The following is a 15,075-nucleotide window of genomic DNA, read 5'->3' on the forward strand; positions in this document are numbered from 1 at the left end:
AATTTCCGGGCTTACCCTCGAATGCAGGACCTGCATTTTGTGTTCTTCTGTGATCCGGCCGGGGGCCATTCGGAGGTAGCCTTCAAAGCATGCTTGCCAGTGTTTAAATACTGCTGCCGGGTTCGCTGCGTGGGGGCTGATCCGCAGGCATTCCGGGGCGATCCGGAGCTCCATAGTCTTTTAAGCTCGCTTAATAAATTGTAGCGCACAATGACTTACGAGAGAGACGAGAAGTGATGAAGTTGATTCAGGCTTTATTAAGCGAGACTTGTCCCCAGCAGCTCAGCAACAGAATGAAGCTGCGGGGAGAAGCTCGGGTTCTTATACTCCGTCTTCAGGGCGGAGCCAGGAGTCGGCAGCCAACCAGGACCCGGGATCTGTTAGCCAATAGCATCACGGCTTCACAGTCCCACATGACCCCTAATACATACCACCACAGTGGTGCTCACCAGATTGTGCCCCCGAGGGCTATAAGCCCACCAAGATGTGTGAATCTGCACTGCTGGAGGGTGCAGGTGATAGCTGCGACACATTGCCGATGTTCTTCTCGGAGCTCTCCTCTGAGGTGGTCACTTGGGTGGCGGTGCAGTGGAACGACTCTGGAAGCCCTGGCCTCATCAGATGGTGATCCTGCAAAACAATGGACACGTGCTGATTGAAATGGAAGGATAGTTTGGTGGGACATCAACAACTCACCTGAGACATGTCATCTGGGTGAAGGGGCAGTGGATCCTCACCTCGCTAGCACAGACCAATCTTGCTGTTAGTCACTGCTCTCTCCTTGCACAGCCCCGTGATCTTCAGGACCCATTCCTCCTCGGAGCTGAGTACTCAGATCTCTGGGACTCCACGCTTCCCTGTCTTTGCCCTTTCCCTCTTATTATGGACTAGATTTTCCTGTGGGAACAAAGAATGGACATTGTGAGCTTCATATTGCTGGGTCAGGGGGGTCCATGGCAGATGGCATTTGTGGGCACTGCAGCTGGACGTGAAAGGGCTGTTCTGGTTGATGCCGGAGGGTCCTGAGGAACAAGCTTGGAGATCGGATGTTGGGGGTTACAGCCAGTGGATTGGGGGTAGGGTTTGGGAAATTGAGGGGTGGCAGGCGGAACTGATTATCATAGAATTTACAGTGCAGAAGGAGGCCATTCGGCCCATTGAGTCTGCACCGGCTCTTGGAAAGAGCACCCTACCCACGGTCAACACCGCCACCCTATCCCCATAACCCCATCCAACACTAAGGGCAATTTTAGAAACTAAGGGCAATTTATCATGGCCAATCCACCTAACCTGCACATCTTTGGACTGTGGGAGGAAACCGGGGCACCCGGAGGAAACCCACGCACACACGGGGAGGATGTGCAGACTCCGCACAGACAGTGACCCAAGCCGGAATCGAACCTGGGACCCTGGAGCTGTGAAGCAATTGTGCTATCCACAAGGCTACCGTGCTGCCCCAACGAAGTTACTGTGAACAGCCCCGAGCCGCCACATTTTGGTGCTTGTTCGGGGAGGCCGGAATTGAACCCGTGCTGCTGGCTTGTTTTGCATTACAAGCCAGCTGTTTAGCCCACTATGCTATAGAATCAGTCCTCCTGGTCACACTTCCCACACTCATTGCAGCTGCCATTGCCTCCCAGGAGGCATTGCTGACCCTGCGGCTGGTTTTATAAAACCCCTCAGGGGATCAAGGTTCCCTATTTCTCATCGACGGCATTGAGAAGCCTGATAAGGTCAGTATCGTCAAAGAGAGAAGCAGGTCTGCACGCTGTCATGTTTGTGTGTAGACTGGGAGTGAGTGGTGAGGGAGTGTTTATAAATAGCTCCCCTTTGTTAGCGACGAGCAGCTGAGAGGTAAGTTAGGCCAATCAAGCAGCGAGGGAGCCAGGAATGGCAAGATTCATATTTTAATAAGGTCTCGGGGAGCCCAGACCGAGTAAAATACGGAAACATTGTTTTATTTACAAACAATATTTTGTCATTTGAGAGTACCTTTAAGAAATGGATGTTTAAGCAATGTACCTTTAAGAAAACAGTGATGTCAGAGAGTGGGTGGAGCTGAGCTCAGTTCAGCCATTTTGAAATTTCAGTTTGAAAAAGAGCTTGGGATGTGTGTCTGTGTTTTGCAGTGAGCTGGATCTGCTGTGATCTCTGCCATGAAAGACTATCTCTGGATCATTTGGGTGATTTAAACTCATAATAGTAAAGCCTTTAACCTGATGTGTTGCTGTTTAAAGGTGTTAAGTCTCATAGATGTTGAACGGGATAACTGAAGGATTCTTTAGTGTTGTAATATTTTCAGGGCTATCTTTGAAGTGAGGGGTGTTAAGGGATCCAATGTTTATTTAAAAGGTTAAGTTGAGTTCATAGAATAAACATTGTTTTGTGTTAAAAACCACGTGTCCATAATTGTAATATCACACCTGGGGAACAAGCCGTGTGCTTCAAAAGCAACAATCCATTAAAGGGAGAGGTTGGTTGAATTCCATGATACATTTTGGGATCCTGAAAACGCCTCACCCATAATAATTTACACTGCCTGGTAGATCCCTCCCGGGTTCCTGCTCTGGTCAGTGCCTTACTGACCAACCATTTATACAGAGGTTAATAGAGATCCCCCGCCCCTGGCTCATAGTCCGCAAGGACCGGGGGAAGTTGATCATTCCCACCCCGTAGTCCCGCACAGAATATTACACATGTGGGAGTTCATTTTTGGCACAAACTGCTGGAGGGAGTTACTCACAAGTAATGGTTCCGATTTCAATTCGGTGCGATCAAACTAAATTGGAATCCCATCACGAGCGCATTTATCTGGGTGTTTCCCGGTGCTCCTAGTGCCAAGCAACACCCCGTTATCTATCGGGACTGTGTTGCAATTCACGGCCTCAGCAGGGAACTCACCTTCGAGGCCACACTTATTCCCATTTCCTGCACTGAGGAGCTCCGATCGCCAGAACTCCTCAGTGCAGGAAGAGATTAGGATGCCATTTTTAGATGTCATCCCTATCCTCAACCCACAACCATCCAAAGCCCCAACTTACCTCTGAGGGGGTCACAGCTTCCCCCCCCCACTGCATCCCACACACGTAGGGCAACCCTGGACCCATCCCCACCACGGCACAAATGTCAGCCAGGAACCAGCAGCCTGGCAGTGCCCCTGCCAGTGCCACCTGGGCACCGTGACAATGTTTGGCTGGCACCGAGGTGGCATTACCAGGGCACCAAGCTGGCAGTGCCAAGATGCCAAGGTAGCACATGCAGTTCCAGGATGCCACCCTGCCGAAGAGGTCAACCTTCTGGGGCCTCCGATTCCTTTGGAGACCCCAACCAGTGCCGTTCCATCTGCTCTGCATTTGTGTGGACCAGCGCTGAACGGTGCTCGCCCGAGGTCTCCGAGGCAAAGGGGTGAGATTCCAGGGCCTCTGTAGATCGGGCAAGTGCATAATAGGGTGAGACCAGTTGTCTCACTCTAATGTGCAGATTTGCCAGATAGTGATCCTGCCCGCAATGGGCGGGATTAGATCGGGATGTCTCACACGATCCTGTTATATCTCGCGAGACGCGGTGAGTTGGGTAGATCCCAGAAGTGGGATCTCCCGGCTTCTACGGGCCATTCCTTGCCATCTTGCAGGCGCAACACGGTCACCAGATCATGCTCCTCATGTTATTATTTTTGTAATAATCAAGATCTCAGTTCTTTAAATCAATTATTATGTAATTCTACAGATGTTACATGCAACAATTTGTATTTATCTAGACGATCAAGCCTGCTCTCTGCCACCTGAAGTGGGAAGATGTAGGGCAAGATTTATCCGTTTTTATTACAATCAAGACACCCAGGCCTGTCAGCAATTTACATACGGAGGCTGTGAGGGGAATGCAAACAACTTTGAAACTATGTCCGCGTGCCAAACGAATTGCCCACCTGCACGTGACAGGAAGGGTGAGATTTTCTGCCAAGAGAACAAAATATAAAATTGCATTTATTCTCGTGCTGAATGGATTTCTATCAATATGATCTTTCCAGCTTTTAGAAAAAAATCGTCAAAATATTTTGCCAGATTTAACGGTACTGCTTTAATATTTTGTAAAAGTTGACTTGACATGTTTATTTCTGAATTCACACACCCAAGAGATTTTAAATTTGTAAAATTCCATCCTTTCATTGGGATTTATTCTAAATGGGAACCCGCTTCCAGCTCAACCTGTATTGATGATGTCCAGATTTTAAAGAGAGAAAATTACATTTGCACAATGGGTGAATAATGTTCCATTGCTGCCATAATATCAGGCCTGGCAACATTGAGACAGTCTCCAATGTCATCACACCCAACTCAAATATTACAAAAGAGGAGCTGGGCTAAAAGTAGCAGGTCTGTCTGTCTTTCAGTATAGGCCTATTATGTGTTGTGTTATTATGTTATAATACCTTGGGCATATTTACTGTGCAAGACACAAGGCACCAATCGCTCATAAGGGATATGGTAAACATGTTGTGAATTAATTTCTTGAGACTCGGCAATCATGCAGTTATCTCTTAAAGGGACTTTCCTTAAAGGGACAAAATTGTGGCAATTCAATTGCCAATTCCCGCGATTTATCGCTGCCTGTATGATTTGTGGTCACACAGTCTTCACAGGTAGGAGACGATCATGTCTGGAACATTGAAGGAACATAATGGTGGTTTAAATGACAGTATCTGAGCAGCACAACGAGGGGTTGGAGGCTGCAGCTGAGACTGCATGAGGAGTGAAGAAAGTGTTTCCACAGCACTCTGAGCAGATCTCTGACATTGAGCCACTGAAGGATTCAGCTTCAGGAAGGCATTTGGAAGTGAGGCTTCACGCAAGGAGGTTCCAGTGCAGGGAAGGCTGAAACAACAAGAGGTACAGAGACTGTGGGAAGGTTCCTCAAGTGAGGGTGAGGGAAGGAGACTGAGGGAGAACAGCTGATCAGAGGTAGCAGCAACCAGCTTGCCAACTGCATATACAGCTGGCAATGCTGAAGGACCAAGAGGACTCAGAGAGGAGATCATGATTATCAGCCCAATATCGTACTGAGACAGTCACATATCATTGTTCAGGTGTGTGTATAACTTGATAAACTCTACCACTGATGATGACAGCCTGGTCGAGAGATCAAAAGGCTTTGGATCCATCATGGATTGCCACGTCAAATCACCAGAGTTTTAACTCAGTATAAGTGGCAGGGTGACCTGGAATTTGTCCACCCTACCATTATCTTGGCGGGCTGAGATTCTGGGTGCCGTATTTAATGACACCCTTATAAACATTCACCCTCTGCAGCCCAGGACTTGTCGTGGCTGGTGAAGACCCCACCAGGGAGGCAAACCTTCTGCCTCCAAGTTCAGCAGCAAGATTCTAAAGAGAGTTGAGAGTGGAGAGAGTGCTACAGGTAATCGGAGACTGGTGGGAGGTCCTCTACTCCTATAATGGGGCTGGAGGTCTACAAACCTCACCACTCAGGTTTGAAAGGAGGTCACAACGACTCAGAAGAGGTCTGCTCTCAATGCAGAAAGAGAATGAGTGTTGTCATCTGCTCCAACAGAGTAAGTCAATCTTCTCCTCACTTCAAACTCGTGCTCTCAAAGGGCCATCAGGCTTTTGCAGGGTTACAGTTCGCAGAAATCTCACACTTTACCACTGGAAAGGGCATCATCATTGATTCTCTCATCACACTTTAACATCTTCATCTCTTGTGATATCCTGCACAAGTCACATTGTCAGCTCTTACACAGATCTGCCCAACACTCACAGCAGACATGCTTAATATCTGCTTTGTCTTATGTCCTGCTCACAGTGTATTTATTTTTCTTCATGCAGGACAATATTTTCTACACCAAGAGACAGTTCAGGCCAAAGCGGGGGTGGGGGGGGGGTGGGGGGGGCATGCTGGAGTTCAGACCACTCACCAACTCTGAGGACCAGGCGGTGGAGCAGGTCGGCAAGGACAGAGACTATTTCTGTGCCAAAGGCTGTCAACAAGCCACTGTGTCATGTCCCACCCCCCGACACTGTGAGTGCTCTTTAATGTTGGTGCTTCTCCAGCCAGTCACTAAGTATCTTGTCCCTACATTACAGCCACTAGCAAGGAAAGGCCATGAGAAACCAGCCCATCAGGCCCAGCCTTCGGTTCATCTTGGATGATGGGGTCGAGGATCCACATGAAGAAGTCACATCACAGCGTTTGTCTGCACGCTCCCCCAACACAGCGACACACACCTCGGCAGGACCTAGTTTTAGAACCTGCTCTGGGGTTGCCATCTGGTAAACACAGCACAGAAATGGGTCCACAGCAGATGTAGGAAGTGACAGTCATGGTCTCTGACAGTCTGAGGACTGCTGGAGGCCAATCTCCTGCTCAATGCAAGTCCGATGAGGAGACCTTGAAATCGGCCCTCAGAGATGATGCAGCACCAAAGGCAGTGAGGGGTGTAGCAGGCAGGGTTAGCAGAGGCTATCAGCAGACTAGAACAAAGGATGGAGGAATCCGTACACATTCCGTCTGATGTCATGACTCCAGCAGGCAAACTCATTGAGTGACCATTGAACGGGAGGCATCAGTTGTGGAGACTTTTATCCAGTGGTTGTGCCAGATGTGCTCTCGGGCCTGTACAACATTGCTCTATCCATGAGTAGGATCCATCATGGGCTAGGCAAGAGAGATATGGTGCACCTCAACCTCTCTACAGGAGCCTTTCCCCTCCAGGAATCAGGGAGAAGGAGCATCAGCTGGAAATCCTGGACTAATCCAAACAGGACTCTCCAACTGCTCCATGTCCCCTCTGCCCATGACCACAGCAACTCCAGCTGCTCCGGTGAAGATGGGTGCACTTTCCCCACGGCAGGAGACTCAAACGGCCAGGCATTTCTCACCTCGACCCACCACAGGGTGCCCTCCAAAGGAACCTCAGGCAACAGGGCATAGCAGTCAACTGGCTGCCTCCACCTCTGTTCCGGGTGTTAGGAATGCATCTCGATGTTCCAGTAGGGTTAGGATTATTAAGAAATGCAGAGAGCACTGATGCACGATCAATGACCACTAAAGCGAGTTGTAATCCAACTGAAGGCTTTAATAAGCTCGATGTTTCCCCCAGCAGCTCAGGTACAGAATGAAGGCTGCTGGGGCGGCACGGGCTCTTATACCCCTCCTAGCAGGGCGGAGCTACCATACATCTTGAGCAATAGCAAGCATACAGTTTCCACCAATGGTGCTCCAGCGTACCAGGTACCGTAATACCTCTACTACCACAAGCACATTGGTGATTTGGGTGTGCACTCACTGTATATAATTGGCACATCTGTAAATATATTTTACTTTTCTGAAAACCTCATCTCGTGAATGGCTCTTCCATCTGATGCAATGCACAAAGGTCATCCAAATGTAACAGATACCTGCTCATCACTCAAATTCCATTGTGTCTAATCTCTTCAGTAAGCCCTTTGCTGTGTTATCTGCCTGATGAAATTGTAATGTAAAGGAGTTTGCAGAGCAAAGGTTCATGCGGGACTGGAGAATAGCACTGCCTACTGCATGATGTACAGAGTCACATGGTAAGAGGCGACGAGGGAACAGGTGGAGGTGATTGAATATCCAATGCACATGACAGGAGCAACAGGATTCCCTCTTCCCGTCGCTTGTCAATGGAATTTCCCATCAAAGTTGCCCCACACACCACCAGGAAACTCTTATGTGGGATGCGCAGACAATTTTACCTGCTGCAGATAATGGACTTCAGTATTCAACCAGGAATGTTGGCCTTCATCCTAGTCGTCGCAGCCATTGGGAATGTACTGAGGATGGAGAGCCGGACGCATAACAGGCTGAGGATGAGGTTCAAGGGAAGTGCCACATGAGGCCTCATGTGTAACAGGCAGCATCTGTCATTCAAGGACCTGTTGGACCGGACATGCCGATGTCGACTCTGGCAGAGCTGGGGGACTGTGAGACATATCTGCCAGATCATGGTGCACTTGGCACCGCGGGGGTATGGGAGCAGACCCACTTCCGCTGGCCAGCAAGGTGATAATTGCCCTGTATATTTACATCACAGGGTCCTTCCACATGCCAAGGGAGGACCTATCTGGAACATCACAGAGCTCGTTGCACAGGTGCATCCATGCCATCATGGAGGCCCAGTACACCCAGTCACCACAATACATCAAATATCAAATCCAATGTGGATAATATAGCCCTCCAGGATGCCAGGCAGCGGGATTCGCCATCAACACCGAGATGCCCTGGGTCGAGGGGATGATCGACGGGATGAATCACCACCCGACAAGCACTGCCCCGTGACAGGCCAGTCTTCACAAAACTCGATGAACAGTGCAGCTATTGTGTGACCATGAGCTGAGCATCTTGCACCATTTCAGCCAGAGCTCACCGCCCTGGTGCATCACCCCCACCCCTCTCCACCCCAAACCCCCCTGCCTCCCCTTAATAATAATCTTTATTGTCACAAATAGGCTTACATTAACACTGCAATTAAGTTATCGTGAAAGTCCGTAGTCGGCACTTTCCGGCGCCTGTTCGGGTACATGGAGGGAGAATTCAGAATGTCCAAATTACTTAACAGCTCGTCTTTCGGGACTTGTGAGATGAAACTGGAGCACTCGGAGGAAATCCACGCAGACACAGGGAGAACGTGCAGACTCTGCACAGACAGTGATCCAGGCCCGGAATCGAACCTGAGAACTTGGTGCAGTGAAGCAACAGATTTAACCATTGTGCTGCCGTGCCACCCACTTTGGACCAGGGGCACACGTTGTGTGGCCTCTTTTCACAAGGCCTAGCATTCATCCTCCTCCTCCAGTGTCGGCGCTCTGCTGCGCAATGTTGGGAAGGACACAGCAGGCCACCACAATGTGGGAGACTCCTAGCGCTATACAGAACCGTATCTTCAGGATGCCGAAGAACCGCTTGATCTCGTCTCTACTCACGGCATGGGTGTTGTTGTAGCGGGTCTCTGCATTGGTCTGTGGCCTCCGGATCGGCATCATCAGCCACGGCCGCAGCTGATAGCCCTTGTCGCCCAGGAGACAACCCCTCAGCTTGGGGTGCACCTTGAAATGTCAGGAACCATTGACTGTGCCAGGATAAAGGCGATGTGCGCACTGCCCAGGCAGACGTGCATCATGTACATCTCATGGTCACACACCAGCTGCACGTTCATCGGGTGGAACCCCTTGCGGTTTGTGCAGAGTGGCCTGTCATCTGCAGGTGCTCGTAGTGTTATATGCATCCCGTCGATCACCCCCTGGACCCGGGCATCTCGACGATGTCGGCCTACCCTACTACCCGGCATCGTGGTGGCTCTATTATCCACATTGAATTTGATATATTGTGCTGAGCGGTCATATAGGGCCTCCATGACGGTGTGGATGCACTTGTGCACCGAGGTGTGCAAGATCGCCTTGACGGCTGGTGGGAACGAGTGTCCTTCGAATTGTCCTCTGCGTGTCTTACCGTCTCTCTCTCCTTCATCAGCCATGGGGCCTGATTCCCGTTTTTTAAAACCACAAGTGAGAGTCGCCATCAGTGATTTATCCTGGCAAAAGGCGGAGCATCACAGCCGCTTCGGAGAATACATCTGGCCCACTAATGATATACCAACAGTGTTTCCTGTACGTGTGGAGTAGAATGCATTGATGCTGCTGTCGAGGCACCTACGCATGACATTCTGTTGGGAGCTTGGCGCCGGCCACAATTTTCCCCTCATGCAGGTTCTCCAGCCAATTGCCTTTCCCGATTCTGCCGTCAGCCGACGGGGAATCCCGTTTCGCACGTGTTTGTGAAATTACGTTGCATCTTCCTGTGTGGCTGGCTACAAGGAAAACCCCCAGAAGAGCTGTAGGCCTATCTTGCAGAGCAGTAGGAGCTCAGTGAGGAGCATGGTATCCTCCTGTGGGGAGGTCACATGGTCAACTCGCGGTCGGGTCAGTGCACCATCTTACACGATTTGCATACAGGACACATGGTTTTTCTGAAATGAATATTCTCATGAAGAGCTACCTTTGGTGACCAGGTGTCAACAGCGACATTGAGCGAATGGTGCAACAATGTGTGGATTACCAGGAACCCAGAAGCTCTTGTTTTGTTTTGCTCTTGACGTAGCATAAGCTGCTTCCTTGATGTGCACTCTGACAAAGGAAGGTTCAGACTTGGAGTAAGCTTTAACACATTTATTAAACTGTTAACGATTCTCCTACTTGGATTCGACTCTCCTGTTAATCCTGCTATAGCTACTCAGACTAACTAACCAGTCTGCTACAATCCACGTGGTGGGTATGATGTGTTCAACCATCCCTGTCTGTACTCACTAAGTGTCTCCACTGGAAAGAGACTGAGCATGTGTGCTGTATCCTTTTATATGGGTTGGTGTAATGCCCCCCTGTGGTAGTGTCACGTCTGGATGTGTCTTGAATGCCCATTGGTCGTGTCCTATCTTACTGACCTATTGGTTGAATGTCTGTGTGTCATGTTGTCTCTGGTGCTCCCTCTAGTGTTTATTTAGTCTTAGTGTTTTTGCATTAACCCCTTGTATATTTACAGTGATGCATATCACCACAGCTACGTCATCAGCCTCTCTCCACCCTTGGGAATGGCCAGGACACCCCTGGGTGCGCTTGCATGTCAAATTTGCTGGGCCCTTTACAGTGTCAGTGTTTCTGCTCCTTATAGATGCCCACTCAAAATGGATGGACGTCCACCGAATATCTTCGACCTCCCCACCAATCACCACGGGAGAATTGCGGCAACCGTTCAGCACGGATGGGATTCCAGAGGAGACTGGCGGTGAGGATCCTGCATGCCCAGAGGACCAGGGAGGCACTTATCCTCACCCGTTTCTCATAGTACTGGGCTTTGTCTATCATCTCACCCCCTTCCCACTCATTCTCCCCCTCACCAATTCTCCCCCCACCCACACCGGTCACCATGTTCCATGCTCTCAGGGTCTGTGTACCTTCATTCCAGGGTGCTGGCCCTGAGTTGGCACTGTCAATGGGCCATTATACAAAGCAGGAAGGTGATGATAACTCACTGTGAAATAAGCTCTGGTGCTCCTCGATCTGTGCCATAGTCTGACTCCTGCCTTTGTGCCGACAACCGGCCCTCACCATAATTTGCACATGGTTTGCCACTGTGGTAGGGGAGCAAGGGCGGGGGACAGAGTGGACAACAAGGTGCCGGGGGGGTGGGGGGGGGGGTTAGTTGAGTGCAGACCGGCCTTAAATGCAGAATAGCATGACAGAGGCTTCACATGTCTCAGCTGTGTAACATGTTTAGTAGTGAACAATTGAAACCCTAACTGTCACCAGCTACCGATGGTGCTCCCCACCCTACCCACTAGTGCCCACTCAGTGATCCTTAATCTTCTTAGTTCTCCGTATTCTGCTACAAAGTCTAAGTGTTTCCCAGGGTGCACATTGGAGCTGGAGGCAGCCTACTGTTTCCCGCAATCTGTGGCACTTGATGCCCTTGGTGGACATTCTTTGGAGAGCCTGGAGCCAGAGGGTCCCAGCTGGGTTACCGGTGTCACAGGCATCGCCTGCCACAGTGTTCTATTGAAACCCTTGAGATGCACTGGTGTTAGGAGGGGTGAAATCAGAAAAACAGGAGACCACCGAAGTTTCCTCGCTGGCAGGCCTCGGATTGGCCTCCAACACATCCTCCCACATGACGGTGTCCGTAGGACCCTGAGGGACACCATGGGAGGGAGCAGCAGCTGGAGTAAGCTTCAGAAGCCTCTGAGTCATCTGGCTCTGTCAGACCTGGAGGCTCTCCATTGTCTGCACTATGGTGCTGACACCCTCAGCGATGGTCCTCAGTGACTGGGCCACGCTCTGGAGTGCCTCGGCAATGTCTACCTGTGTCTGGGGCATACCCCTCATCGACTGGAATATGATGTTGAGGTCCTCAGCAATGGTTGGCGCGGACTGAGCCATGACTTGGACACCACCCAAGGTGCGGATGCCGTGCTCCAGGTTTTCCATTGTGATCGCCACCCTAACAGTGTTAGCCTGGGTGCCTCGCATTGCCAGCACCATCCCCTGAGCCTGAAGGCTTTCGGACTCCTCCAATCATAGAACATAGAACATTACAGCGCAGTACAGGCCCTTCAGCCCTCGGTGTTGCGCCGACCTGTGAAACCATTCTAAAGCCCATCTACACTATTCCCTTATCGTCCATATGTCTATCCAATGACCATTTGAATGCCCTTAGTGTTGGCGAGTCCACTACTGTTGCAGGCAGGGCATTCCACGCCCTTACTACTCTCTGAGTAAAGAACCTACCTCTGACATCTGTCTTATATCTATCTCCCCTCAATTTAAAGCTATGTCCCCTCGTGCTAGACATCACCATCCGAGGAAAAAGGCTCACTGTCCACCCTATCCAATCCTCTGATCATCTTGTATGCCTCAATTAAGTCACCTCTTAACCTTTTTCTCTCTAACGAAAACAGCCTCAGGTCCCTCAGCCTTTCCTCATAAGATCTTCCCTCCATACCAGGCAACATTCTGGTAAATCTCCTCTGCACCCTTTCCAATGCTTCCACATCCTTCCTATAATGCGGCAACCAGAATTGCACACAATACTCCAAATGCGGCCGCACCAGAGTTTTGTACAGCTGCAACATGACCTCATGGCTCCGAAACTCAATTCCTCTACCAATAAAAGCTAACACACTGTACGCCTTCTTAGCAACCCTCTCAACCTGAATGGCAACTTTCAGAGATCTATGTAAATGGACACCGAGATCTCTCTGCTCATCCACACTGCCAAGAATCTTACCATTAGCCCAGTATTCTGGCTTCCTGTTATTCCTTCCAAAATGTATCACCTCACACTTTTCTGCATTAAACTCCATTTGCCACCTCTCAGCCCAGCGCTGCAGCTTATCTATGTCCCTCTGTAACTTGTAACATCCTTCCGCACTGTCCACAACTCCACCGACTTTAGTGTCATCTGCAAATTTACTCACCCATCCTTCTACGCCCTCCTCCAGGACAACAGCAGTGGCCCCAAAACAGATCCTTGTGGTACACTACTAGTAACTGGACTCCAGTCTGAACACATCCCATCAACCACCACCCTTTGTCTTCTTCCAGCTAGCCAATTTCTGATCCAAACTGCTAAATCTCCCTGAATCCCATGCTTCCGTATTTTCTGCAGTAGCCTACCTTGGGGAACCTTCTCAAATGCTTTACTGAAATCCATATACACCACATCAACTGCTTTCCCCTCATCCACCTGTTTGGTCACCTTCTCAAAGAACTCAATAAGGTTTGTGAGGCACGACCGACCCTTCACAAAACCGTGTTGACTATGTCTGATCAAATTATTCCTTTCCAGATGATTATACACCCTATCTCTTATAAACCTTTCCAAGATTTTGCCTACAACAGAAGTAAGGCTCACTGGTCTACAGTTATCAGGGTTGTCTCTACTCCCCTTCTTGAACAAGGGGACAACATTTGCTATCCTCCAGTCTTCTGGCATTATTCCTGTAGACAAAGGTGACTTAAAGATCAAAACCAAAGGCTCAGCAATCTCCTCCCTAGCTTCCCAGAGAATTCTAGGATAAATTCGATCCAGCCCAGGGGACTTATCTATTTTCACACTTTCCAGAATTGTTTACACCTCCTCCTTATGAACCACACAGCCTTACAGTCGCAGGAATGTCAATGACACACCCTTCCGAAATCCACAGCTCTGGCCTATCATCTGTATTAACTCAGGAAGTCCCTTGTCCAAAAGCTGGGCATCTGGTTGTGACCCAGATGTGTGCTGGGATTCAGCAGACCTCCGACAGCTGTCTCCCTCGGATGTTCCTGCCTCCACCTGATGTGCATCAGCAGCTGTGTGATGCTCACCAGATTGTGCTCCCGAAGCCTATAAGCCCACCAAGATGTGTGAATCTGCACTGCTGGGGGTGCAGGTGATAGCTGTGACACATCGACGATGTTCTTCTCGGAGCTCTCCTCCGAGGTGGTCTCTTGGGTGGCTGCGCGGTGGAACGACTCCAGAAGGCCTGGCCTCATCAGATGGTGATCCTGCAAGACAATGGACACGTGCTGATTGAAATGGAAGGATAGTTTGGTGGGACATCAACAACTCACTTGAGACAAATCATCTGGGTGAAGGGATAGTGGATTCTCACCTCTCTGGCACAGGCCAATCTTGCTGTTGGTCACTGTTCTCCTTGGACAACCCCGTGATCGCCAGGACCCATTCCTCATAGGAGGTGAGGACTCAGATCTCTGGGACTCCACGCTCCCCCGTCTTCGCCCTTTCCCTCTTATGATGGACTAGATTCTCCTGCAGGGCCAAAGGGGGGACATTGTGAGCTGCACGTTTGATGGATCAGGGAGGTCTATCGCAGGTGGCATGTGAGGGTACTGCACCTGGACATGAAAGGGCTGTGCTGGTGGGTGCCAGAGGGTTCTGAGAAACAAGCTTGAAGATCGGATGTTGGTGTTGCGAGGTGCCAGTCAGTGAATTGGGGGCAGGGTTTGGGAAATTGAGGGGTGGCAGGCGGAACTGAAGCCAGGAGGGAGGTGGTAACTTACCTTTGCAGCTTGTTGGAGGTTAATTGTCTGCTTCCTACATTGGATGGCGGTCCTCCTGGTCACACTGCCCACACCCAGGAGGCATTGCTGACTCTGCGGATGGTTTTACAATCCCCTCAGGGGAACCGGGTTCCCCATCCCTCATCAACGGCATCGAGAAGTCTGATCAGGTTGGCATCGCCAAAGAGAGAAGCAGGTCTGCACGCTGTCATGTTTGTGTGTAGACTGGGAGTGAGTGGTGAGGGAGTGTTTATAAATAGCTCCCCTTTGTTAGTGACGAGCAGCTGAGATGCAAGTTGGGCGAATCAGACAGCGAAGGAGCCAGGAATGGCAAGATTCATTTTTTAATAAGGACACAGGCAGTCCACACTGAGTAAGATAATGAAACATTGTTTTATTTACAAACAATATTTACATTGCCCGGTAGACCCCTCCCAGGTTCCTGCTCTGGTCAGTGCCTTACTGGCCAACCATTTATACA

At 50.0% G+C, this 15,075-nt stretch overlaps 1 protein-coding gene across 2 annotated transcripts in view; it reads left to right on the plus strand.

The window, feature by feature from the left end:
* LOC140425113 (papilin-like) overlaps positions 1-15,075 on the plus strand; it is a 201,384-nt gene that overhangs the window by 82,090 nt on the left and 104,219 nt on the right. For both annotated transcript variants that reach the window (XM_072509027.1, XM_072509025.1), the window contains exons 5-6: positions 3,758-3,943; positions 10,705-10,818. In XM_072509027.1, coding sequence (XP_072365128.1) covers positions 3,758-3,943; positions 10,705-10,818 — 300 coding nt within the window. The remainder of the gene's footprint in view (positions 1-3,757; positions 3,944-10,704; positions 10,819-15,075) is intronic.

This window comes from Scyliorhinus torazame, chromosome 6 (genome assembly GCF_047496885.1).
Source record: "Scyliorhinus torazame isolate Kashiwa2021f chromosome 6, sScyTor2.1, whole genome shotgun sequence".
NCBI lineage: Eukaryota > Metazoa > Chordata > Chondrichthyes > Carcharhiniformes > Scyliorhinidae > Scyliorhinus > Scyliorhinus torazame.